This window comes from Zingiber officinale, chromosome 3B, assembly GCF_018446385.1.
Source record: "Zingiber officinale cultivar Zhangliang chromosome 3B, Zo_v1.1, whole genome shotgun sequence".
In the NCBI taxonomy this organism is placed as follows: Eukaryota; Viridiplantae; Streptophyta; class Magnoliopsida; order Zingiberales; family Zingiberaceae; genus Zingiber; species Zingiber officinale.
In genome coordinates this window covers 118,770,947-118,795,974 of record NC_055991.1, presented here as the reverse complement: position 1 = coordinate 118,795,974, position 25,028 = coordinate 118,770,947, and the positions used below count along the sequence as shown (strand labels likewise).

The window sequence follows — 25,028 nt, the reverse complement described above, 5'->3', positions numbered from 1 at the left end:
AAAAAATTTGTTAACCCCGGAATCAAGAAAAACCTTAGTTTTCTGAGATTTTCCGATTCCGGGCTGCATGACCCTTTTGCTGACGTGTCGGGCATGTAACATTACTTGGGAATCATCAAATACCTAAACCAAACAAGGTTTTTGTTGATAACCTTGGATGGATAACCAAGGTTATCAAGAATAACCCCGAACCAAACACACCCTTAGTGTTTTCTTCAAGTTTGTGTCTAACTATCTAATGGTGATTACTATCAAAAGATAGCCTTCACCAAGGTTTTCCAAAATCATTTTAAAAACATTTTCAAAACCAATATCCCACCATGTTCTTTGGGCTTAATGCATATGACTTGTACATTAGCTTTCCCAATGATGGGAAAACACATAACTATGTGTTTTGATTAACTTAAAACTCAAGGAAATGCACTAAATCAGCATGTTGAGTTTTGTTCATCATCCTAACATCTCACTTGTATCTAATGTGCACAAAACACATACAAGTCATCTTATAGGTCTTTGTGAGATGTAAAATTTGGTTTTGCCCTAATCTAGGGATCATGCATATCTATCTAGGCATTTTGTGGATATTGAACATCCACCTAGGATGTCACTTGTTGAAACCACCTGTTGATAAATGTCATTTGTCCTTAATTTTAAGGAAAAAAACATAATGCATGATGATGTTATGGCATACATCAAAAAGAAATAATTTTTAAAAAATATTTTCTATAACTACATGATGTATGTATGTCATGACATGATATTTTTGTGTTTTTACAATAAGGCATGAGTGCAAACATAAAACATGATGTCATGGCATATAATGGGCAAACAATCATGGCAAGGTTTAGCATAAATAAAATATACCTAGATTATCTATCTAAGTATCCTTAAGCACATAGCTAATCCTAAAACTTAAACCCTAGATTGTCCAATTTCCTCAAGAAAATATCAAAATCTCACCTAGGTATTTCTTATGTTTTCCCAAATTGTGCCAATTAAGATTAAAATCAATATCTCCGGAATTAGGCACATTTTACTCTTCCAAAGAATAAATGATAAATCTATTTCATTTTCAAAGGTTAATCATAACCTTGAAAATGCTCCTTGAGTGTCAATTTCTTCAAAGTTGGGTTAACTACCCTTCTTCTTAGAGTTGACACTCTCTAACCCATCTATGGGGTAGAGAAAATGCTCCTAGGAACCCAAAACCTATTGGTACTCCTTGGATGCTCTAGGTATTCACTAGGGATAACTTCCCTAGATACCTTCCTAGTGACCTTGTTTGGCTTCTTAGAAGCCTTGGTCACCTTTTCTAGGTCAACCCTAGGGATTGCTTCCCTTGTGACCTTCTTTGTGACTTTCTTAGACTTCTTAGAAATCTTAGTCACATTTGTTGTTGCAAAGATACTCTTAGGGATGACCTCCCTAGTATTTTTGGCTTGCCCACTAGACCTAGGGTTGATTCCATAGCTATTGGAACCCTATGGTAAGAAATTACATCCTTCTTGGTTTTAGGTTTGTATCTCAAACCTTTATGATCATTGGATGACTTTGATACTTCTAGACCTAGGTTTTTACTCTTGGACCCTTGTGTCATATTTGTGATTTTTCTAAGAGTCTTCTCTAATTTGTCAAGTCTTGACCTCAAGACTTGATTTTCCTTCCATAATTCTTCAACCTTAGGTTTTTCACTAAAACCTTGATTTTTCTTCTTCTTAGGCAAATACCTAGAATCCTTAGGGTTCTTGCCTAGATTCCTATCTACATTTCTAAACCTAGGTTGAGAGGCTTTAGCATGATAAGCTACATGATTTTCCTTAACTTTATCATGCCTCTTATTTTCATGGTAAATAGCATTGAAATGATATAAGTTAGAACTAGCATGCTTTTTTATCATTGTTCAAGGGAGTAGGCTAAAAAAAAGTTACCTTCCTTTTTACCTTGGAGGCTCCCCCTTGAATTGAGCTTCCTCCTTGAGCCTTGACCATCTTCTTCCCCTTAGGGCATTGACTTCGGTAATGCCCTCTTTGTTGGCACAAGAAGCACACAATGTGCTCCTTGCTCTTCTTTGTTGTGGGGATGGTCTCCTTGGGCTTCTCCTTGCCTTTTTGTGCCACTTGACCCTTCTTTTTGGCCAATTTAGGGCATTTACTTTTGTAATGCCCTTTTTCCCTACACTCAAAGCAAATGATATGATTTTTGTTATTTTCTATTGAAATTGTTATACCTTTGTTTGTAGGGGTGTCATCTTCTCCTTTTGATCCGGAGGTAGAAGTTTCCTCTTGATCCGAACTTGATACTCCTCCAATAGATTTGACTTGACTTGTGGAGGTGGAAGCTTCTTCATCCTCTTCTTCTTTTGACCCGGATGTGGAAACTCCTTCTTGCTCTGGGGTAAATGATCTACACTCCCCCTCAATCCTAGAGGTGGAGGCTTGATCTTCTTCTTCATCCTCTTGTACATGAAACAAGGAATATGTTCCTTCCTTGCTCTTTTGGTTGCATTCCTTTGAGGATGAAGCTTCTTGGACTTCTTTTTCGGAAGTTGAGCATCTCTCAACTTCAGAATTCTCCTCCTCTTGGTCTTCCTTCAATGAGTCACCCTCTTTGGATTTTTCTTGGGTTGGTACAGTGGAGGGGATCTCATGAATTTTAGCCAACTTGCTCCAAAGCTCTTTGGCATCTTCATATTGTCCAATTTTGCATAGAATTGTGCTAGGCAATAAATTAACCAATAATTTGGTTACCTTGTCATTTGCTTCGCACCTTTGGACTTGCTCCGGGCTCCATTTGCTCCTCTTGAGAACTTTGCCCTTTGAATTCATTGGAGCTTCGAAGCCTTCCATAAGAGCAAACCATTGCTCTATCTCCACCATTAAGAAGTTTTCGATCTTGATTTCCAAAGATCGAAGCTGGTAGATGTGTACGGTGGAGCCACCCTCGTGTCAAATCCAAGTCCATCTTGGAATTGCATCTTGAAGTTGAGCTTCTTGAATTCTTTGACTTTGATAATTTTGCTCCAACTTTTTCACCCTCTAGCTCTTCTTGTTATGTTTGCCCCTTCCGGCGATGATTCCGGTGAAGAGCGACCTCGCTCTGATACCACTTGTTGGGACCGAAATGTAGCTAGAGGGGGGGGGGTGAATAGCTCGTCGCGTGCTCGTGGTCGGCGTTGCTTGTTTCTTCAAAGATGTGCAGCGGAAATACAAGAAACAACTACAACAACGCTAACAAATGGATTTTACTTGGTATCCATCTCACAAGAGGTGACTAGTTCAAGGATCCACGCACACACATACACCTCCACTAATAAACACTCCTTTTCGATAACTACCGAAGGCGGAGAAGCCCTACAAGACTCTCAATACAGAAAGAAAGGAAAGGAAACAAAAGTATAAGCAAAGCTTACAATGAATACAAGAAACCCTAACCCTAACTTTCTTCTTCTTGCTTTTGATCCACCTCTTGACTTGGAAGAGCCTCCAAGAACCTTCAAGATTTGACGATCTAGAGCTTGGAGAGAGCTGTGGAGTTGCTGTCGAGGATCTGAGATGAATCGGTAAAGTTCTGCGTTGTCTCTCGCGTTCTCTTGCGAAGGAATCGAGCGCCTGCAGCTTAATACGATGCCAACGGTCGGATCCCGATCGATTGGAATGCTCCCAATCGATCGGGGAGGCTTTGGATCGATCAGTGGATCGATCCAGAGTGCCTCTGTGATCTGTGGGAATAGCTTGGATCGATCGGCTGATCGATCCAGCCTTTATTGCGTAAAAACGCGCCACCCCAATCGATCCACTGATCGATTGGGGTCTATGGATCGATCCACTGATCGATCCAGAGGCGTTCTGTGTGCTCTACGACTTGCCTACTCGAGACTTGTCGCAGGGACCTTCCCAATCGATCGGTCGATCGATTGGGCATCAGCCAATCGATCGGCTGATCGATCCAGACTTGGTTTTTGCCCAAAACCAAGTCCCAAGCCCCCAAACCAACATCCGGTCAATCCATGACTTGTTGGTTCATCATGCCTAGCATCTGATCACCCTTGACCTGCTAGGACTTCCTCACCAAGTGTCCGGTCAATCCCTTTGACCCACTTGGACTTTTCCTCATCGTGCCAAGTATCCGGTCACTCCCTTGACCTACTTAGACTTTCACCAGATGTCTGGTCAACCTTGACCCATCTGGATTTCTCCGTGCCTGGCTTCACTCACCAGGACTTCTCTTCTGCCTGGCTTCATTCACCAGGTCTTTCACCTAGCTTCACTCACTAGGATTTTCACCTGGCTTCACTCACTAGGATTTTCTTCTGCCTGGCTTCACTCACTAGGACTTTCTTCTGCCTGACTTCACTCACCAGGACTTTCACCTAGCTTCACTCACTAGGATTTTTATTCTGCCTAACATCCCAGTTAGGACTTCCCAGTCAAGTATCTGGTCAACCTTGACCTACTTGACTCTTCTTCAACCAACCTGATCAGACCCTGATCAGAGGGGAATTGCACCAAACAATCTCCCCAAATAAACAACTGCACCTGCACTTGTCTATATCATCAAAGTCTTATATTGTCAAACATTGAAACCCAAACCAAGACTCAAGCTTGGTCAACCAGGTCAACCTTGACCTGAGGGATATTGCACCAACAATCTACACCATTATGACTGGGTGTACCAGACATGGTATATTGAAGCACAATTCTACACTCAGCAAGGTAGTTCATAAAAGATCCTGGACGTTGTTCACTTGATCCATCATATTGACCGTAATATTCACCTCCACGGTCGGATCGGACGACTTTAATTTTCTTACCTAGTTGAAGTTTAACTTCGGCTTTGAAAATTTTGAACATGTCTAGAGATTGCAATTTCCCATGAATAAGGTACAGATAGCTAAATCTGGAATAGTCGTCTATGAAGCTAATAAAGTATGTGTGTCTATTCCAAGATTCCTTAGCGAATGATTCACAAATGTTCATATGTATTAGCTCCAAAATGTCATTATAACAGCTAGCCCCCTTGTTCTTTTTGTTAGTGATCTTTCCCTTAACATACTATATGCAGATATCAAAGTCTGATATATCAAGGGAATCGAGAATTCTATGTGACATTAACCTTTCTAGGTATTGTTTGGATATATGTCCTAAATGTCTATGCGACAACATAGAAGAATTCTCATCGATCAATTTATGTTTCGTACATATGCTATACATTATTACGTTGTCAACCGTAGAAGTAAAAGTGTTCAATTTATAAAGCTTATCAAATAAGGAACCATTGCCAACCAACACTGAATTAAATAAAATACAAAAAATTTCATTTATAAATGAACAAGAATAATCTGATTTGTCCAAAAAAAAAAAAATTGAAATTAAATTCCGTCAAAATGACGGTACAATAAATGTATTTTCTAAATTTAGAAAATTATTAGTTCCTAAACAAAGCTTAAAAGCACCAATCGACTCGACTTTAATTTTCTTTCCATTTCCTGTATAGTTTCTTACTCGCAGTTTGAGAACCAGATGCTAAGTGAGTACTATCAGATGTCTTAATCTTTAGTCTCCCTTCCTCTTGTACGCATTGAGCTATGAGCTCATTTAATGTCCACTTTTCCTTTTGAGTATTATACGATATCTTAAAAGGAGTGAACCATGCAGACAGAGACATTAAGATGAAATGCACTAACATACCCTCAGACATATCGAGTTTTAGTGCTTTCAGACTTGTCGTTATATTGGACATCTCCATAATATACTCCCTTATGTTTACTTTACCATTATATCGTATAGTTACCAACTTCGTAAGGAGTGTGGTAGTCTCGACCTTTTCATTTGAGGCGAATCGGTCTGTTAATTGGTCCAGAAAACTCCTAGCATCTTCTCCCTCTGTTATTGAGCCATTTATTGGTGCCAGTGGAAAATTTCATGATACTCAGACACATGCGATTTGATTTTTCCCACAACTAAAATTCAACCCTTTGCTCTATAGTGCTAACATTGGTCAGAGGTGTAGGACGATTATTTCTTAGTGCATAGTCTAAGTCTATGCAGTCTAAGACTACAGTCACGTATTCTTTCCGTTCAATAAAATTCAAACCAGTTAATGTTGTGATGTTATTAATGCTGGTAGTTACAGATTGCATTGAAATTTAAAGAGAAAATTTTATTTAAGCTCACGATTTAACTAAAATAAGAACATATAAGTAATATAAAATTATGTAAATAAAATAAAATTGTAAATGCATATAAATGATCTCTTTATGAGATACCAAGTACAACATAATGTGCTTTTCTTTAGCCGACACATTATTTGTTAGTGATACTCTCTAATATAACTTAAACTTTAATTGACCACACAATGTGTCTTCCTTTGAGTAGACCCATTGTGTACATACTATGATACTTTATATGAGTTATATTTTAGTTCATAGCTCACAACAACCTTAATCGGTCACATAATATATTTTCCTTTAGGCCGACATATTTTATGCATGATCTGAATAAAATAATATTTTGTTCCATAGTTATAAGCTACCTTATGCATATATCTGACATAAAAGTAACATTCCTTTGGGCTGATTACTTTTAGCATATATATACGTCTACCAACACAAAATGCACTAAGCCTACCTAAGGTGTCTTCCTTTGGACTGACACATTAGTTCAAGTTAGTAGCACGTTGTGTGGATAGACTAAAGAAAATTCTAAGAACTTAATTAGAAAAAAAATTACTTAATATAATCAGCCTTAACAACTCCAAATTATACTTATCAATCGATTGATATCAAATGATAGTCGATTAGTTTTATCCAATCGATTATCATTATTAATTTGAAAGTTTAATTAAAATAATTGTTTTAATTTAAATCTAAAAAGTTAATAATTTTTTATTTCAAATAATGTAATTTATTAATAGTATTAGTGGTGATTTATGAATTTAAATTTTATTTATATATTAAGTAAAATATAATGGGAAAGTGTGACAGGGATAAAGAAGTTGGTTAGAGGTTTTTTACTTTTGCCTTGACGTAGATATAATAATGAAGAAGTTTATGGAAAGAATTCATGACTGTGGAATGTGGATGCTCTAATTGAATAGCCGTCAATTTAAATTAGGATTACCGGATTGCTCCACTCCGTTAAATATTTTAAATAAATTATATTAAAATTTTATCAATTCATGGACTTGAATTAGCTTGTCCCGTCTAAAAAAAACTTTTAAAATTTTAAAAAATTCAATACTCAAATTGACGTGCCTAATCCACCATTTAAAATTTTTAATATATTTTTTAACTACGCACGGTCCGTCTAACCCCCTAACTTATCTGGGTCAATTGGCCTGTCAGGATACAAAGAAGATTCTCTAGTGCATAAAATAGACCATCTTTTTATATGTCTTAATCCTATTTTATAGATGCGGGCTATCAATATATATATAAAGGGACCATCGCAAAATGCGGACCAAGGATCCGCTTCGCCAGGACCATGTGATGGATTTGACCTGTTCCGGAGCACTATCAAAATTCATTATGATCCTAGATACGATTCTAGTCATTAAATGCTTTTACTAAAAAAGTGTTAAGTTGATAGACCTTATAAACACCTGTATTAAAAACATATATATACCTACGAAATTAATGAACTGATTACGTCGTAAACAATTGGAACCACCAAATTCCAGACACCTTTATCTAAATGCTCAACTTCGAATCCAGAATCTCCACTTTGCTTCGCACTCACGCCAAGCCCCACGCGTCTCCGTTTAGTTAGCCGTCCGATTATCATCGGACGCTTAATATTCGAACAACCAAGTTAATTTCTCCTCTTGCATATTCTCGAATTAGGCCATCCTTGGATAGGATCCGAACCCACCCGCAACACCCATCAGTATGAATACCTTTCATTCCCTCCTTCCTACACGCGGATAATTGTCGGGGGAAAGGAATCGCACTTCTTCTCGAGATCGCTTTCGGCTGATTCTATAGTCCTCGGATAAGCGTCTCCGGAGTCCAATCCAGGGTTCCAGACTTCCAGTAGTCCTCGTTCGGTTGCTTTTCGCTCTTAAGTTTCTAATTTCGGGCGAATCGGGGCTTTTTTTCTTTCCTCTCTTTTTTGGAGTGGGTTCGTACTCGTTCGAAATGGCGTGTGAAAAAAGTTGATTTTTTTCCCCTAAACTTTTCTCTCTTCAGTTTGCGATGGATAGGTCGAGGACTGATTTTGATTTCTGACTTTTGGGGCATTCACTGCTCGGCTGCTCCGTTGATCTATATTTTGACAGGTTCGATTAATCGAATGTGAAGTTTTAATACAAGGTTATCTCGTTCATTAAGATTCTTGCTATAGATCTGTGATTAACATATTTAGGATGTCTTTGTCAGTGGGACATTGTGTTGTTTTTTTTTAACAGCGAGGGATTTGATGGTTGCGTAGAGACTATGTTTCTTTTTAAGTGGGTAGTTAGTGAAAACCTTGCTAATTTGGTTTTATATTAGTCGATAAAGTATTCTATTGATTTATGACTTTGTCGACGTTGATTGTTCTGGTGACCTATGTTTTGATGGGTTAGGTAATCTGATAAGGTTATCTTGTTTATTAAGAATGTTTCTTTGAGTTCTCTATTCTATGGATCTTTTTTTTTCTAGTAAGGAATTTGATGGTTGCGTAAAGAGTACTTTTCTTTTTGAACAGATAGCTAGTGTTCATCTTACTAGTTTTGTTAGAAATAATCGATGAAGTATTCTGTGGAAAATTATCATTTATGTTGCTGTTTTCAACAGCGAGGTATTTGCTGGTTCTTGTAAAGATTAAGTTTCTTTTAAGTGGGTAGTTAGTGTTCATCTTACTATTTTAGTAGAGAACAACCCATAAAATATTCTGTTGAATCTTTTCTGTCAAGAAAATTATCATTGCATCTGAACTTTATTCTGTTTTTTAAATTGTCATCGTTATTGTTCTTGCTCTTTATCAGGATTTTTTGTAGAGGTGATTTTGTTTAAAAGTTGCAGATTAAGGTTCCGAGATGGATGACTACAGTTCTGAGAAAGATGAGATATTAAAGGAGTTCTTTATTCCTAGTTACGTATTTACTGCGGAGTTGCCAATAAAACACCTTTCTCATGTACCCGCTTGTCCTGTAGTGGTCTTCATTAATACCAAAAGTGGTGGCCAGCTTGGAGGTGATTTACTTGTCACATTTCACAAAGTTCTTAACAAACTTCAGGTACTTAATTAAATGCCGAGAGAAATTCATTTACTCAGATACAAAGATATCATAATTGATTTTACTTGTGAAGAATGTGCATTCCAGGTTTTTGATTTGCAATCAGAAGCTCCTGACAAGGTGTTGCACCAGATATATGGAAATTTGGAAAAACTCAAAGCAAAAGGAGATCATCTTGCTGCTGAAATCTTAAATAGGTTGAGACTAATTGTGAGTACTACATATGGTCCAGTAGTTTCATCGTTTCCATCTTCCAGCATATGCAGACGAACCTTTGGCTCTTGGTTTATTAATTTGCCCTGAATATCTCTATAACTTGGATTTTCTTGATTAAGGTTGCAGGTGGAGATGGTACAGCAAATTGGCTTCTTGGAGTAATTTGTGACCTTAAACTTGCTCGACCACCTCCTCTCGCCACAATGCCACTAGGCACTGGAAACAACATCCCGTTTTCATTTGGCTGGGTAGGTGGAAAGAGGTTTTTCCTCTTAAAGTGGAATTTTGTCTGCGGAATTAACTTTGGTCCACATTCAAATTCTCAGAAGCATATACTAGAATAAAAAAATACAGTGAAATGTTTTATTTTGCCTTATAGGAGAGCATTTCTACAATAAACATTGTTTAGATTCGGTTTAGATTCTATTAGTTAAATTTTTTTCCTTTATAGTCGGTGTTTCTTTTGGTTTGCAATTGAATCTTGCTTCACCACCATCTGCAGTGATGCACTATTATGTAATATTTGGTTCTTTATTAACTTTTTGTCTCTTCGACTATGTTGTTTGTACATTATATCCCTTTATATTCCTGAAACTTGACACCTAAAAGATTGTATTATGTTGCAGAACAGATCAACCACCTCATATATCAGACTTTTGCAAAACACTTGGATGACTAATAAACTAACATGGGACTAAACCTATTAAATCATAATATCCACATTTTCTTACAAACAAGGATAAATCAGCCCTGACCAAAAAAAAACCCATCAATTATGGAGAAATCAATGCTGTCAAAGTTAGTTTTTTAATTAATCATGCATCTTCATTTGGTGAGTTGCGTTTTAATATTAATACAATTGCAGGGAAAGAAGAATCCTGGTACAGACTATCAATCTGTCAAATCATTTCTAGAACTAGTAATGAAAGGAAGAGAAATGATGATCGATAGGTAAATTTTACATTATTATTGATTAGGAAGTTATATGATCAAAGTCATTGATGTTTGCTTTACAGGTCCATTATGTGCTGTACAATTACCTCTTTATCGCATGATGAATGATAGGAATAATTAAGTACTCCGATATGTTTTCTGAAAAACATATTTACTCTGATTAGGAATGGAAAGAGGTTTTTTTATTAGGCAACCTACTTCAGTTAAGCTTTGTACCAGCTCAAATTCATTAATCTGAAAACACTGAATGCATCTTCTTATGTGGGATGTAACAGACAGAAAACTAGGTTTTTCTTGGACCAAATATATAAAGATGGATTACAAGCCTATTTATGCATAAACAGCTAAGCCAACATTTTGTTTCAACTTTTCATTGTCTTAAGAAAATTTATGTCATCAAGCTGCTCTGAAGTTGAAATAGTGCAATAGAATTGAGGAAATTCTGTTATTCTCATATGTTTTGAAGGTTTAAAACCCAACTCAAGCTGCATCTTTTTTTTTTTCCCCAGCTGGCATATTATTATGAAAAAGCAAGTTCCAAAGGAAGGTTCATGTGATCCAATTTCACCTTTAGAACTACCTCATGCTATGCATGTGTTTCGGTGTGTTTCACAGACAAGCTCACTGAATATGGTAAAAAACACTCACACACTACTTTTCCAGTACAAGCAGATTTCACTTTTGGTAATTGTTTAACTTTGGGCATTAACTGATTTTTTTTTTTTTTTTGTGTGTGTTCTCTATTTCCCTTGATTAGAGTAGACTACATTGTTTGTTGGTGATCCTGTCCGAATCGCTGAATCAACGGACGCTGGGCACGTGGCGCTCTCCTGGTTGCTGACATAGATCTCCGACCGGTCGTACGGCGCTCCGGCGAACCTGCAAAGAAGTCGGGCCGGGAAGGGGTTCCCGGCGACGACCCTCCGACGCTCAAGTCAGGCAAGTGGACAACAAAGAAGTGGCTCTCAATCTCAGAGAATGCATACCTCCAATGAAGTGTGAGGCCCTTTATATAGAGCTGCGAAGAGGCTCGCGCATGCATACCGAGGCGCGCACGTGTCCCCAGCCCATACCTCAGCATGGGCTTGTCAGATAAACTTACCTGACACCATACTGCTACAGTCCGAGTACGTTTTTGATGGGACAACGGAACCCTCTGTCATGAGATCCTACTTATGACCTGCTCGTTGGACATACTCGCTGTCAGAAGATGTTTCCTTGTCCTTTCCTCCTTAGCCCATGCCGAGTGTCCGACCGATCAGCAGTCCCATTATGTCCGGCCGGTCATATGTGCGGGTCCACTTGGGAGATTCCCGGTAGTGTGCTCTGTGAAGACTGTTCGAGTATTGCTACTTTATTCCTTTGGCCGAACGGGTAGCCCGCTCGGGCGAAGAATCCTGTTCACCATGAGCGTCGGAACCCTAACTTCCGCTAGGGTGCCCTTGACTTCAGTTAGACACCGGTAGCCGGTCGGTCCACCCTTTTCCGGTTGGCCGGTCGGCCGACCCTTCTCCGATAGGCCTTTTGACCTTCACGTGGCGTTGACTTTTTGGAACGGGGGTCCCCTGTTCTTACTGCCGGATCAGTTGGCAAGGTGCATGTCTAGTTTTATTTACTTTTTTTTAAAAAAAATTTATAACTCAAACCTATGGGAAGAAGGTCTAATCCAGAACCGCTCGAACCAATAATGCCTAAGCAAATTAGTATACATCAATGCTTGAGGTATTGGATTCATTTCATTTCTTCCAATTTCATGAAAGAAATATTCGTTAATAATACTAATAGTGATGAGAAGATTATCGATATTGTCATTAGTCATAATAGACCATATATACTACAACCACAAGGTATTCCTACCGTTGAGCTCCATGTAAGGTCATATCCTTAGTAATACTTAGCCTATTTAGACCTCATTTAATTATCTTTTAATTATATTAAGTGAAATCCATGTAACTTAAGATTTTTATTTAATAGATTTATACAGTTTTATCAATGTTGCCTTTTGCAATTTGAAAGTATTTTAGTTATCTTTATTCAAATGATTTCTTGCTTTCTAAATTGTATTAATTGATGAGATAATACTTTGATTAAACCTTGAGCTTGAATTATCGAAGAAAATTTTAGAAACTAGAGATTTTAAGATAAGGTGAACAAAAGGATAAAAATTAATATATTAACTGTAGTGTCAGTAGAATAGGTGGTTGAAGTGGGAAAGAGCTTTTGGAATATTGTGTGGTCATCATATCTGCATAGGGTAAGCTTTATAAGATTGTGGTATGATTCATCATAATCAGAGGTGTGTTTGTTAAGCAACAACACACACTAAAAGTTAATATAGCAGGGATAAAAATCTACAAGTATTGAGTTACTAGAAAGGATGAAATAACAAATTCTTATATGAAAGAGCAAATATGTGTTGCTCTAATAGATGATAAAATAGAGAATAAGTTGAGGTGGTAAGAAAATATTTAAAAGATGATCAATAAATTGTATAATTAGAAGAGTTGAATCTATATTGTAATGCAAGGTGGAACAAAGTTGAGGGAGACTATAGAAAATATTAGTCAACATAATAAAAAAGATTTAAGTAATTTGAATATTATTGGTGATATCGCCTTGCATGGAGTTCAATGGAATGATTCATGTAGCAAACCTTATATAGTTGGGAGAATTGATGATGATGATTTCCTGCTTATCAAAATTCTAATTTCTTATGATTAGGGTGGATCCTTAGTCTCTTACTATAAAATAGCTGGATTAAACAAAATTCCAGGATGAAAATCAATTTATTTGGTTTTTTTTGTCATTTTGGATAGTTTTATTCTAATAGCATCATTTGACATTTCAAATATGGTTACTATATGGATACAAAGTCTAAAACTTATTCATATCAACCTTTCAGCAAGGCTACCAAACATTTCGTGGGGGATTCTGGAACTACTTTAGCATTGGTAAGAGTTCCAAGATATCACTGCTTTGTGATCTAGTGGTGCTTCATAACGTGACATGAAGGGCTTGACTTGTCATAAATATTCATGATACTTTAGTATTGAAAAAATGTCAAAAAAACTCATACAAGCAATGCTCATTTCCATATTTTCTCCATGCAGTAATAATTTATTTATCCTAATTTGTCTTCTACGACCAGTTTTACAAAATAAGAACAGATAAGATAAAATTATTCTTTGTTGGAAAATTTCTCTATTTTCATTATGCAACTAAAAAGATCCTTTATTTTTGGTAATTTTCTGTTTCCATAAGTGCATATGTGCTAATGGCCCCTTTAATATCATGTTGTATATTCTAGGAATGGATGCACAAGTGTCATTTGCATTCCATGCTGAGAGGAAGAAGTACCCAGAAAAGTTCAAGAACCAGTTAGCTAATCAGGTATATTTTTCGTTGCTGCTGTTGTAATTTGGTAAAGGGTATGTTGTATCTCTTGATTATGCTGACACTGATTCATTCAACTATAACAAAAGTGCTTGTTCCTACAATCGATCCCTCTATTTGTTGAGCTCGTCTTATTTCATTAAAACAGTATCATCTACTGGAATGCAGATGACCTACTTGAAGCTTGGATGTACGCAAGGATGGTTTTGTACATCTCTATTTCATCCTTCTTCAAGGTGATTTTCCATTAATATTTTACTATTGAATACTACAGATCAAGATAGCTACAAAATTTGCTATGTTATTTTGTCAAATTCTTGTTAGCACTATTACTGAAGTTGTAGCTGTTGGAATATTCATAGCCATTCTGTCAGTTATTTCTATCAATCTGAACATTACTTTGTAGTTGATGCGTGACAAAAATTATAAGAAATTCAATATTTTTGTGACCATTACTGCAAAAAGACAAGTTACATAGCATTAGAAGCTCTGCAATATACACAGCTGACAATCTTGCAGGACATTGTGGCCTATGCCATCTTTTGGTTGTTTCATTTTCTTGAACTTGAGATGATTATTTTATCTCACACTAATTGAATTGTCCTTTTCATTTTATTATCATATTCACAGTCAAATTAATTTGTTCCCTCTTTGATAACATCTTAACTTTTTGAGAGCGTCTAACCATAATAAACAAACCATTTCTTGCCTATATTAGGCATATTAGGAGTTTAGGAGTCATCCTAGCAAATTAAATTTCTATTTGTAACCCGTTAATTCACTAGCATCTTCGTTGACAAAGACATTCAACTATTTTGCAATAGGCTTAGGAAGTTAAACCCTCACATATCTTCTGTAGAATTGGCAGTTGTATGACACAATAAGTTGCACAGCCTAATCAAAATCCAACATAGGATAAGTAGTCGTCTCGAATTTTAAGTTGCACTGATGGTAAAGGGCAACAAATCCATAGTATTCCTATTGCTTAATTAGTAATTCTTATTAACTTCGAGGCATTAGGTAATTGTATTGTACTAGAATTGGTTAGGGATATTCTTGTTAGTCTTATGGTTCTAAAAGGCCAATATATTAGCTTTTCCAATGAAATGTATTATTTTTGTTCGGAGGGAAGATTTCCTTGTCTCACATTTGTTACTTAGTCCATTTTTAACTCGTCTCATGCCCATTCTCTTCCATCCTTTGGTGCTCTTGCCAGCGATAAGTTATAAACTTGGCTGTAATTTTTTTTTCTTAAGTAGGACAGTTAGCCCATTCATCAATCTTACGTTGTAATTTGTCATTGAAGAACTGTCACTGACGTGAAGTTATGAATTAATATTTAGTTTATCAGGAAGAATATGTTCCACTTTCTGAACAAAGTCCAATAACTATAATTTTGGGATTAAAATAATTTTTCTTTCTTGATTACAGGAACATAGCTCAGCTTGCAACAATGAAGATCATGAGAAAGACTGGCCACTGGGAGAAGCTTCATGTTCCTCGCAGGTGAAACTGACACTTCTCTATCGTACTCCAAGTGTTTCTAACTGTAGCAATCTAGACACATTTAATGTTTTTGCAAAGATTTTCTACCAACTCAAGTTACCTAAATATCATAATATTTCTAGTAACCTTTGTTTACTAAGGCAATGCTAGTGATCACTGCTAAGTCTGCTGTTTATTTTCATTATACAGCATCAGGTCAATTGTTTGTCTTAACTTGCCCAGCTTTTCTGGGGGATTGAATCCTTGGGGAACACCAGATAAGAAGAAACAACAAGATGTTAGTTTTTTTTTTCCTGACCAAATATACTGTTCGTATTTCTCGTTTGCATCTTCTGAAGTCTAATATCTTCAGAGAGAGCTGACTCCACCATTTGTCGATGATGGCCTACTTGAGATCGTCGGTTTCAAGGATGCTTGGCATGGACTTGTTTTGCTTGCTCCTGGAGGACATGGGACTCGCCTTGCACAGGTATCCTCATGCCATTTGAGAGACAATTCACTTATTCTCTTGATACACTCTCAACTAAGAATCACATGATACTCTAATGGCATCAAGGCACATCGCGTTCAATTCAAATTCCGCAAGGGCGCTGCTGATCATGCTTATATGAGAGTTGACGGAGAACCATGGAAGCAACCACTTCCTCAAAACAAGGACAAAGTTATCGTCGAGATCTCCCATCTACGTCAAGTGTGTATACTCACAACAGGTAATTGCGTAGCTAAAAGTATCCACGATATACCTCGCAATGAAGACTCAAGCAGTGAAGATTCTAACAATAGCTACTCTGAGGAAAGGAGGAAGTTTGGTTCAGCAGAAACATTCAGGTATCATGACGGTATCGATAGTGTCATCAGCGCTTAGTTTTTCAGTGATTTAGTATGTATTTTTCCGATTTGCTTCTTCAGTCAATCTCATATAGTTGTGTTTTTTGGTGTTTCTTTTCATTGGCCAAACACTTCGGCCATAAAATTGTTTTCATGTTTTTTTTTTAACCAACTAATAATCAGTATAAACTCACACATACTAAAAATATGCTCAAGCTAGAACATTTCTAAACTATTGACAATAATATTGCCTGTTGATAAAGTCAATAATAGATGTATAAAGAACCTACCAATTGGTTGAAGGAACCTGCTGTAGCTTGGCAATAAGAATGTTATATCTTGCATTAAGGTAATGAATATTTGCTCTAAAATCTCCATCCTTAATTGTGTCATGATTATGAAATTGTTAAGTCATTTTCCATTGACTCGTTAAGTTTTATGATCATTCCACACTATTAGGAGGGAGAATTAGGAAATCGAAATTAGCCTGGGAGGATAATTTTTCGGTCTTTGTAAATTTTGTAAATTTACAAAGGGATAATCAACCTGGTTAAACCTTGGGGCTCTATTAACTTGTTAAAGCTATAAATAGATAATTGTTTTATTGCTGGAATAGAAATTGATTGACAAAGAAAATTAAATTAGGATTATAAATGAATTAAATGTTAGTGAGTAAATTTGGTATTTAGATCATGAATAAATTTGGTGTTTTGCTCGCGATTAAAGTTAGTATCTCGTCGTTAATAAAGTTCTTATTGAACTTATAAATAAATAAAATTATTTTAAAAATGAATAAAGAAATTTGTAATATCAAGTTTATTGAACTAAATAAGTTAAAAATATAAAAATGGTAAACAATCTAATAAATTTTATTTAAAATGTAATAACATCTAAATTAATTAAAAATTAATATAAATTAAGTTTAAATAAAAAAGAAATTAAGTTTAATTTAAATAATTGTATTAATAATTTAATTCATTTTAGATTTGATCTAATTAATAATATAAAATTTCTTTAAAATAATAAAATAAAATAATAATCTCGGTTAATCTTATTTGATCTTTACTAACTAACTTCAATGAAATCCAAAATGGAATTATGTTAATATTTTTTTTTACTTTTCACATTAAAAATAATTCTAAAATTTATTATTAATTTCTACATACATGTCAATCAGATATCAAAAGTTAAGATTTAGTTATTGTATATTATTAAAAAAAATTTTCTTTAATCAATATCTAGAGTTTTAGATTTTGTGGTATGTTATTAAAATTTTTTTTCATTAATCAATTAGAGATTTAGAGTTCAAAACTTAATTGTGACATATTTTTAAGAATTTTTTCATTAATTAATTAGGAATCTAAAGTTCGTTATAGTCACACATTTTAAAATTGACAACAAATAGAAAATCTTTTATAAATACCTTGGGTTCCACCCTTACATTGCTTTTCTTGACTTTTTATTAGAAATCATACTTTTCTTGGATGTGGTTTAGGATACTTGAGTGTTAGCTTTGAGTATCACCCTTGCATTGTACTATTACATGGACTTGACATACTCTTACTCAATTTATGAGCGATTTTTTAATTAAGAGTAAATGTAGTATTTGTTATTATCAGTTTATATATTACACACAATGTGTGTGCACGATGATTAATTTTTACAAAAATAACAAATGGATTTTATGTTTTTGAAGATTAAGAAAACATATGTTGGAATCTTTTTATGTATCCACTTTATTTTTTCTTATTATTTCTTTTACTTATATTTAGGAGTATCAATTCCGATGGGGTTAGATTATTATTTTTTTTAAATTTCAATTTAAATATGATCCGAGTTTGAATTCAACTTAAATTCTTAAATCCAAATTTGATCTGAATAATTTGATTGAAAATGATTTTTTAATTATTTATTTTATCTTAATAATTTATTATTATTATTATACTAATATTAATATTAATATTAATATATATAAAAATATCTTATATATTTTTTTAAAAATTAATTTTTAAAAAATCTATTAAATTTTAAATTTGGGTAAATCTGAATCCGATTTGAAAATTTTTAATACGAAAATTTGAACTCGATTTGAATCTAAAAATTTTCAATTCGAAACTAAGTTTTTTTTCGGATCGGATTCCATTTTTGACCCTAAAATTTTAATCAATTTCTTCTTCAACGCTTAAACAAACCACTGGTCAACCATCAACCCGCAGCCACGGGAACGTGTTCTCCACGAAAGATTTAAGAATTCGAAAAGCATGACGCCACGTTTCATTAATAAAAAACTAAAGGTACGAAGTACTCAAATTATACCAGTTCCGTAACTTAACGATGGCTATGGTACCCGCTGAGCTGTTTCCAATAATGGGAAGGTCAGTCTGTGAGTTAAAGTACTCGTATACCATAAAAAAAACAACCATCTTCCATTCTAAAAAAAAACACAAAAGTCCGTTACGATTACTACAATGTCTACCAGCCTCAGTATTTAAAATAGAAATGGGCCCAACGAGCTTTCTACAATAATAGGAAGGGTATGGTTCTAGTCAGGTTAGCTCAAGTCATCGGCCTTCATAAGCAATTGCCGAAGTAAGGTTGCATCCGGTGAGGAAGGATGGCAGAGGGCGGAGGCGAGAGGTTGTCGGAGAGGATCGTAGTCAACGGGGCGGCGGCGGAGTCGGCATTGGAGGTGGATGGGACGCTGCGATGGCGCTCCGGCGGAGGAGATCAGTGTCTCAGGTTGGAGTCGGAGGTCCTGGGGTTGGACGTCCAAGGAACACGGATTACGGTCCGGGCTTTAGCGGAGGCTCCTCGTAGTGGTTCTATCTGTGCCTTCGGGGGAGCATCTGGGGAGAGAAGGAGGGTGAGGAGGGATTACTCTTTGGAGATGCCCACGGAGGCGGCGGCGTTGCGGTGGAGCGCCAGATTGATGAATTGCATCGATTCTCTCGGTAAGCAAGTGTTTTGATGATGTTGATGAGTCCTTATTCATCCAGTGATAAGGATCGGAAGTTAAGCTGAATTATTATCTTGGAGTTATCATTTTCGAATCAGTACTCAATTTTGTATTAAGTAATGTAAATTCTTCAACTTTATATCTATTGCAAGAGTGAAACCAGAAAAGTCTGCATTTACTTTTATGGGGTTAATCATTGTGAAACTGTCAAATCGTTTACTCTGATAGGCCGGCCAAAGAAGCTGTTTGTTATTTTAAATCCATTTGCGGGGAAAAAATCCGCAAGAACCATTTTCGAGGATCAGATTAAGCCAATTCTTGAATCTGGGAATATCAATTATACCGTAGTAGGTGAGCATTTTTCAAAATTTACTTTTCCACTTCCATAGAATAAGAAGTTGATTTTTGAACTCTGCTTTCCTCAGAAACTAAGTACCAGAATCATGCTCAGGAAATGACAAAATCTTTGGATCTTCCAAAATATGATGGTATTGTGTGTGTCAGTGGTGACGGTGTTCTAGTGGAGGTTGGTAGTTTAATCAATATTTACATTACAGAATACAATAATGTTTTGGTTATATTAACAGGGGAATTCCTCTATGCCTGGGACTTGTATACAACATAAGTTACATCATCATTCTTCTGTCATGTGCTAGGGACACTTGACTTCTTTTTGTATTCATTAATAAGGAGCATTCAGTGTGATATAATTGCTTGTTAAACACTACTCTAGAAATAATAAACATCATTATGTACTTCATATTGTCATAGCGATATAAATGAATGATGCATTTGGTCCTGAATCCTTGATTCTTTTGAATATTTGTTGTTTCCTGCATTTAAAAAGTCATGCAATAATCAATCTTCACCTAAATCTTTATTTTTTCCTTTTACAAAATTTATTGAGCGCTAGACTACAATCACTATATATATATATATATTGTATTTATGTGTTTTAACTTCTCCAAACATAGTTAGCTAGTAAGCAATTTTACAAACAAATGAGTAATGAAACCGCTTCACCTTTTGCGAAACTAGTTACTCTCCACCATCTAAAATGCAATAAAAATGATTTTTCTTACTTAATATGACTATCTGGACTTATGCTCCTTTATAAGTATCTCTAAATCGCCTATCATGACATTGTCATTTATTTTTCTTGCCAATTCTAATTGGGATTATAATTATTCCCTTTTAATCACCAAAAAAAAATGCTAATTACGAAACAGCAAAAATCAAATCTCCAAATTATTGTAGATGCACCAATCTCTGATACTTTTCTTTTCTTTTATTATGGATGCATCAATCTCAAATTAATCTCTAATCTATTTGCTTCAAAATTTTACATATGTACTCCTAGAATAAATCCATATCTTTTGCACTCGTGATATTAATTAGTTATTTTCTTTTTTTTTTTCTAGAAATATATTTAGTTTTCTATTAGTCTTTTCCATGGACAGGTAGTCAATGGTTTGCTGAAAAGAGAAGATTGGGCTACTGCAATTAAGATACCTCTTGGGATAATTCCAGCAGGTGCATCTTCTTTTTCTCACTATTTCATATTATCAGTTAGCCAGTTACTACTATTAAGTATTGACTTTGACTTGGTTAACCATTTGGATTAGTAGCATTAGGTATGATTTTGCTCCATTTTGTATTTACTGGAAGACTCTTGCATGTATTTCCTGTCTGTCATTCATGCTTTCAATAAATTGTTTCCTGTATGTTGTACCATCCCTATCCCTCCCTCTCTGACTTCCTATTTTTGTGTACTTCCTGATATCGTAAGAAAATTTACACTTCCTTACTCATAATCATAATTTATGTATTAAGGGATCTTGTAATCTCTCTTCATTTCATGATTATCTTGTTTTTTTCTTCTCATTTTTTAGGTACCGGAAATGGTATGGCAAAATCACTTTTAGATTCTGCTGGTGATATGTACTCTATTGCTAATGCTACATTTGCAGTTATACGAGGTCATGTTCTCTTTCTCATAATCCCTGTTCACTAGAGAAAGTCGAAACAGCTTCTAATAATACTGATAATAAGCTTCTTGATTGTTGATTATCTATAGGTCACAAACGAGCTCTGGATGTTGCCACTATCTCACAGAAGGAGAAAATATTTTTCAGTGTCTTAGCACTTATTTGGGGTATGAAAATAATGATTAATTGTTGAAACTATGTTCTGTTTTATAATGTAAACTTAATTCTGGTCGTTTCAATGGAGTTATCTGATCAGGTGAAAGTTTCAAATTTGTACACTTGAAAACTCATTCAATCCATTATGCATTTACAGGCTTGGCGGCTGATGTTGATATTGAATCTGAAAAGTATAGGTGGTTGGGAAGTGCTCGCCTTGACATATATGTAAGTCGATGTGCAGTTTCTCATTCCTTCTGCATATTTGTCCATAGTTTCAGATATGATAGTTATAAGGTGGGCTGCCAAATGTATGTCATGAAGAGTGTTTTATGCATTGTGAGGGATGTTCCATGGTCCTTTGAATATTCTAGAATCAATAAATAAGATTTGACAACTGTCTTAAATATATGTCAAATTTCATGAATATGGATCTAAATCATTATTCATTAGCCAAACAATTGTCTTGCAGTCTGTGGGCACTAGGATTAGTTAAAGTCCAATGCACCAGTTCTCTCTGATTGTTCGATAGTTTGCATTTAGTTGTAAATTTGTAATTCCAAATTTGGAGGATGATCATTTTGGATCAAATCATGACAATGAATATTGATCGGGCATCAAAAGGTCGTAAGCTTGAAGTACTACTTTTACTTGATTGGTGCCATAGAAAATTTAGAGATGAATTATATTGTCTTTCTGAGCCAATGAAACAAGGAATATTCTTTAAAGTGAATTTCTGAATTTCTAGCTTGAGCATGGGCTGACAAGGGAGTGAAGATCAAAAGAATTCTAAGATAGTGAGAGGACTAGATGATACTTAGGCTTCTCTAATTTGGTTAATAAAATGGTAATGATAGCAGTTTGAGTCAATGCTATTCTGTAGACATTCTTTGAACTTTCCATACTGTCTTTGTCACTCACCAGAGTGGAGGAATCTTCATCAGTAAGACCTATGTGCATCAAGCTACCCCTTTGACGACTCATTTATAGTATGAGCTTGTGGATAAGATATAAACCCCATATCGCTTAAAAAATTATCCTCAACTGATGTAGTTGATAGGTGTATATCATGTACCTAGAATGTTTCCATATGCTATTACTAATAGGTCTTTCTTACAGGCTCTTCTCCGCATAATGAACCTACGCAAATACCATGGACATTTCCAGTTTATTCCTGCACCTGGATATGAAAATCATGGTGAACCAGTGAAGCGAGTTGATGGGGCTAAGTCTAACTATGTATTAACTCAACAAGAACAAGGAAGTGACAGTAAGTTCAAGACATGTGGTTATCAAGGCCCAGAGAATTCCCTGGACGGATTGGAATGGAGATCTGTTGATGGCCCTTTTATTTCAATTTGGGTGAACAATGTGCCCTTTTCTGCTGAAAATTATGCCCCAGCACCGAAAGCAAAGGTGACATTTCCTCATCACTGGACTTTATTTCTTCTGTAATCATTGTGTTCACTGTTCGTCAATTAGAGTGTCAATCTATAACAGATATTGCATGATTATTAGGGCTTCTTAGAAGGATGGGAAATAGTTCCCTTGTTAAGTCATTGTCTGTGGCTTTTATTTTTCATTAGTTTTAAAGCTTTTAACTTCTTTCTCTATGTTCACAAAACGGCGACATCATATGATACGTGACGACAATGCAGTTCTCAGATGGATACTTGGATGTAGTCATTCTGAAGGATTGTCCAAAATCAGCCATTCTAGGAATGATGTTCAACATGAGTGATGGAAGTTATGTGAAATCACCGTATATAATATATTTGAAGGTGCGCTATATCTTCTTATAACTTTTCAGTGACTACGTCATTATGCCATCTTAAATGAGATGTAACTTGACTTTGACTGTATATTTGTTTTCAAGGTTATTGATGAAGATAATATGGAAGAAGTGAAAAAGAACCAATATTTCTCTGTTTATAGATTAAATAGTATCGTAATGCTATTAGATATGAGGGCATACCTTGTACTCTAAACATGTTAAAAATGATCATGATAATAAACAAACAGCAATTCTAGTTGTCTATTAACAATTTGTTAGCAATCGAAGATAACTTGAAACTTTCATTTCAAATGTTGCTTTGTTTTGTTGATACTAAAAAGCCCTTTAAGATAAACTCAATTTGGTAGAGGAAAATAGGAGAGAGGTTGGATGGGAATATTCATCTAAATAGTTCTTTGTACCTGGCATCAAATTTATGGTGTCGGAGAAGATTTAGGAATCGACAATTGTGTTCAATTCCACATTTCATACTCAAGTCATATATTGATACGGATTTTTCAGGTCAAAGCACTTCGATTAGAGCCAGGAAAGCGCGTAGGGCACGACACTAAGGGTGGCATCATTGACTGCGATGGCGAGGTTTTAGCTATCGGAGATGCTGCTGCTGACAGCAATGTGCAAAAACATTTTATGGCTTATGGTCCTCTTCTCGTGACAGTGGACCAGGGTTTGGCTACCATATTCACTCCTGTTCCTTAATCTCACTTGTTCTTTGTTCTTGATCCATAAATATACTTGTGAATCTAACATTTGAAATCTCACTTATTTTCCCCAAAAAATGGAAGAGGGGAAAAAATAATAATAATGTATGCATACATGATATTTGTAGTTACATGAACATGAAATGATAAAAGAAGAGGTGGGGTTTTAAAACAAATGCACACAGCAACTACATCAAATGACTCAGTTTGGAGAAAGTTATCAAAATTTGGCATTGGATTTGCCTTTTACATGGAGTTGTATCAGCTTGGAGAAACTTCTTTTATTGTTTTGATGATATCTCAAGTGTTATGCTAAATGTGATTGTACTTCATTCTTTTTAGTGTGTGGAAGAAAGTGAAACAATTTTCCTTAATATTATTAAGAATCCCAATTTTGATTCAAAATGGATGTAGATGTTTTTATAATGAGAAGATTATAGAGAATTATCTAGAATGTTCTTGAGGACTATGGACTAAGATTAGAAGTTAAGATAGTGAGTCAAAAAGTTAATCACATATCTTTTTTACTTTTGAAATTGGGTGAGCTATGACACCAAGGTAAAGATGACATATCTTCGTGATTCTATTGCTTGTTTGATTTCGTATAAATGCAATTTGACTCCAAATCACATTTGAGGAAACATGATTAGTATCTAAACCCTACTGAAAAATATTTCTAAATATCTATAGCATTGCCAATTTGTAAAAAAAAAAGTATTATCTAATTTTTATAATTCCGTATTACATTCTCAGTATAACTTTTCTTTTTAATTTTTCATTTTATCTATTCAAAAATTCATTGCACTATTAATTTATTCTATCAGATCTAATAACGTTAAAGAGGTTTATAGGAATACATTATTTTTTATTTTAACTCTTCTTAGATCTATATCATTCAAAAAGTTATAAGTTTTATATTTTTTTTTAACCAAGAGAGTCTTAAGATTTAGGATTATAATGAGTTTATTAAGAAAATCTTATAATTAGCTTATGATAAATTTTATAAGTCTTTGCAAATTTAAAAGTTTAGTGTTCTAAATTTATGGTGTTGAATTCAAATACAAGGGCATGAATACATTTAGAAGACTTCCATGAGTATATTATTTTTAGTTTGAAATGATTTCAAATTTTCTAGGTTCATTTTTTTTTATCCTAAATATTCATGCTCTCCGATCTCAATTCAATTTCGTAAATTTAGAGTCATGAATCCTTTAATGGGTAAAGTAAAAATTTAAATGCGGAAAGAAGGAAGGAGTATAATAAAAATGCTATACGTGCTTTTAAAATTATGGAAGTCGGAGAGATGGATAATACTAACG

The 25,028-nt window shown here is 35.0% G+C and overlaps 2 protein-coding genes across 8 annotated transcripts; both read left to right on the top strand.

Moving 5' to 3' along the window:
- Positions 1–7,892: 7,892 nt before the first annotated feature.
- LOC121967421 (diacylglycerol kinase 5-like) lies at positions 7,893–16,321 on the top strand. 7 transcript variants are annotated; one of them, XM_042517626.1, is made up of 14 exons: positions 7,893–8,117; positions 8,186–8,274; positions 9,002–9,216; positions 9,304–9,426; positions 9,552–9,680; positions 10,298–10,383; positions 10,896–11,019; positions 13,289–13,337; positions 13,694–13,776; positions 13,948–14,015; positions 15,211–15,285; positions 15,475–15,562; positions 15,638–15,754; positions 15,842–16,321. In XM_042517626.1, exons 3-14 carry the CDS (start codon positions 9,016–9,018, stop codon positions 16,148–16,150), a joined length of 1,452 nt encoding a protein of 483 aa, XP_042373560.1. In that variant the 5' UTR covers positions 7,893–8,117; positions 8,186–8,274; positions 9,002–9,015; the 3' UTR covers positions 16,151–16,321. The 7 variants fall into 7 exon arrangements, with proteins under 7 accessions (XP_042373560.1, XP_042373563.1, XP_042373558.1 ...); XM_042517629.1 differs by having other exon boundaries at positions 7,893–8,274; positions 9,002–9,070; positions 9,134–9,216; XM_042517625.1 differs by having other exon boundaries at positions 7,894–8,043.
- Positions 16,322–18,658: 2,337 nt separating this feature from the next.
- On the top strand, positions 18,659–24,082 carry LOC121967420 (sphingosine kinase 1-like). The gene is made up of 10 exons (XM_042517623.1): positions 18,659–19,064; positions 19,298–19,420; positions 19,495–19,595; positions 20,530–20,602; positions 20,962–21,048; positions 21,147–21,224; positions 21,371–21,441; positions 22,333–22,629; positions 22,872–22,994; positions 23,510–24,082. The coding sequence occupies exons 1-10, from the start codon at positions 18,728–18,730 to the stop codon at positions 23,705–23,707; spliced, it is 1,488 nt and encodes a 495-aa protein (XP_042373557.1). The 5' UTR covers positions 18,659–18,727; the 3' UTR covers positions 23,708–24,082.
- The last annotated feature ends 946 nt before the right edge of the window (positions 24,083–25,028 follow it).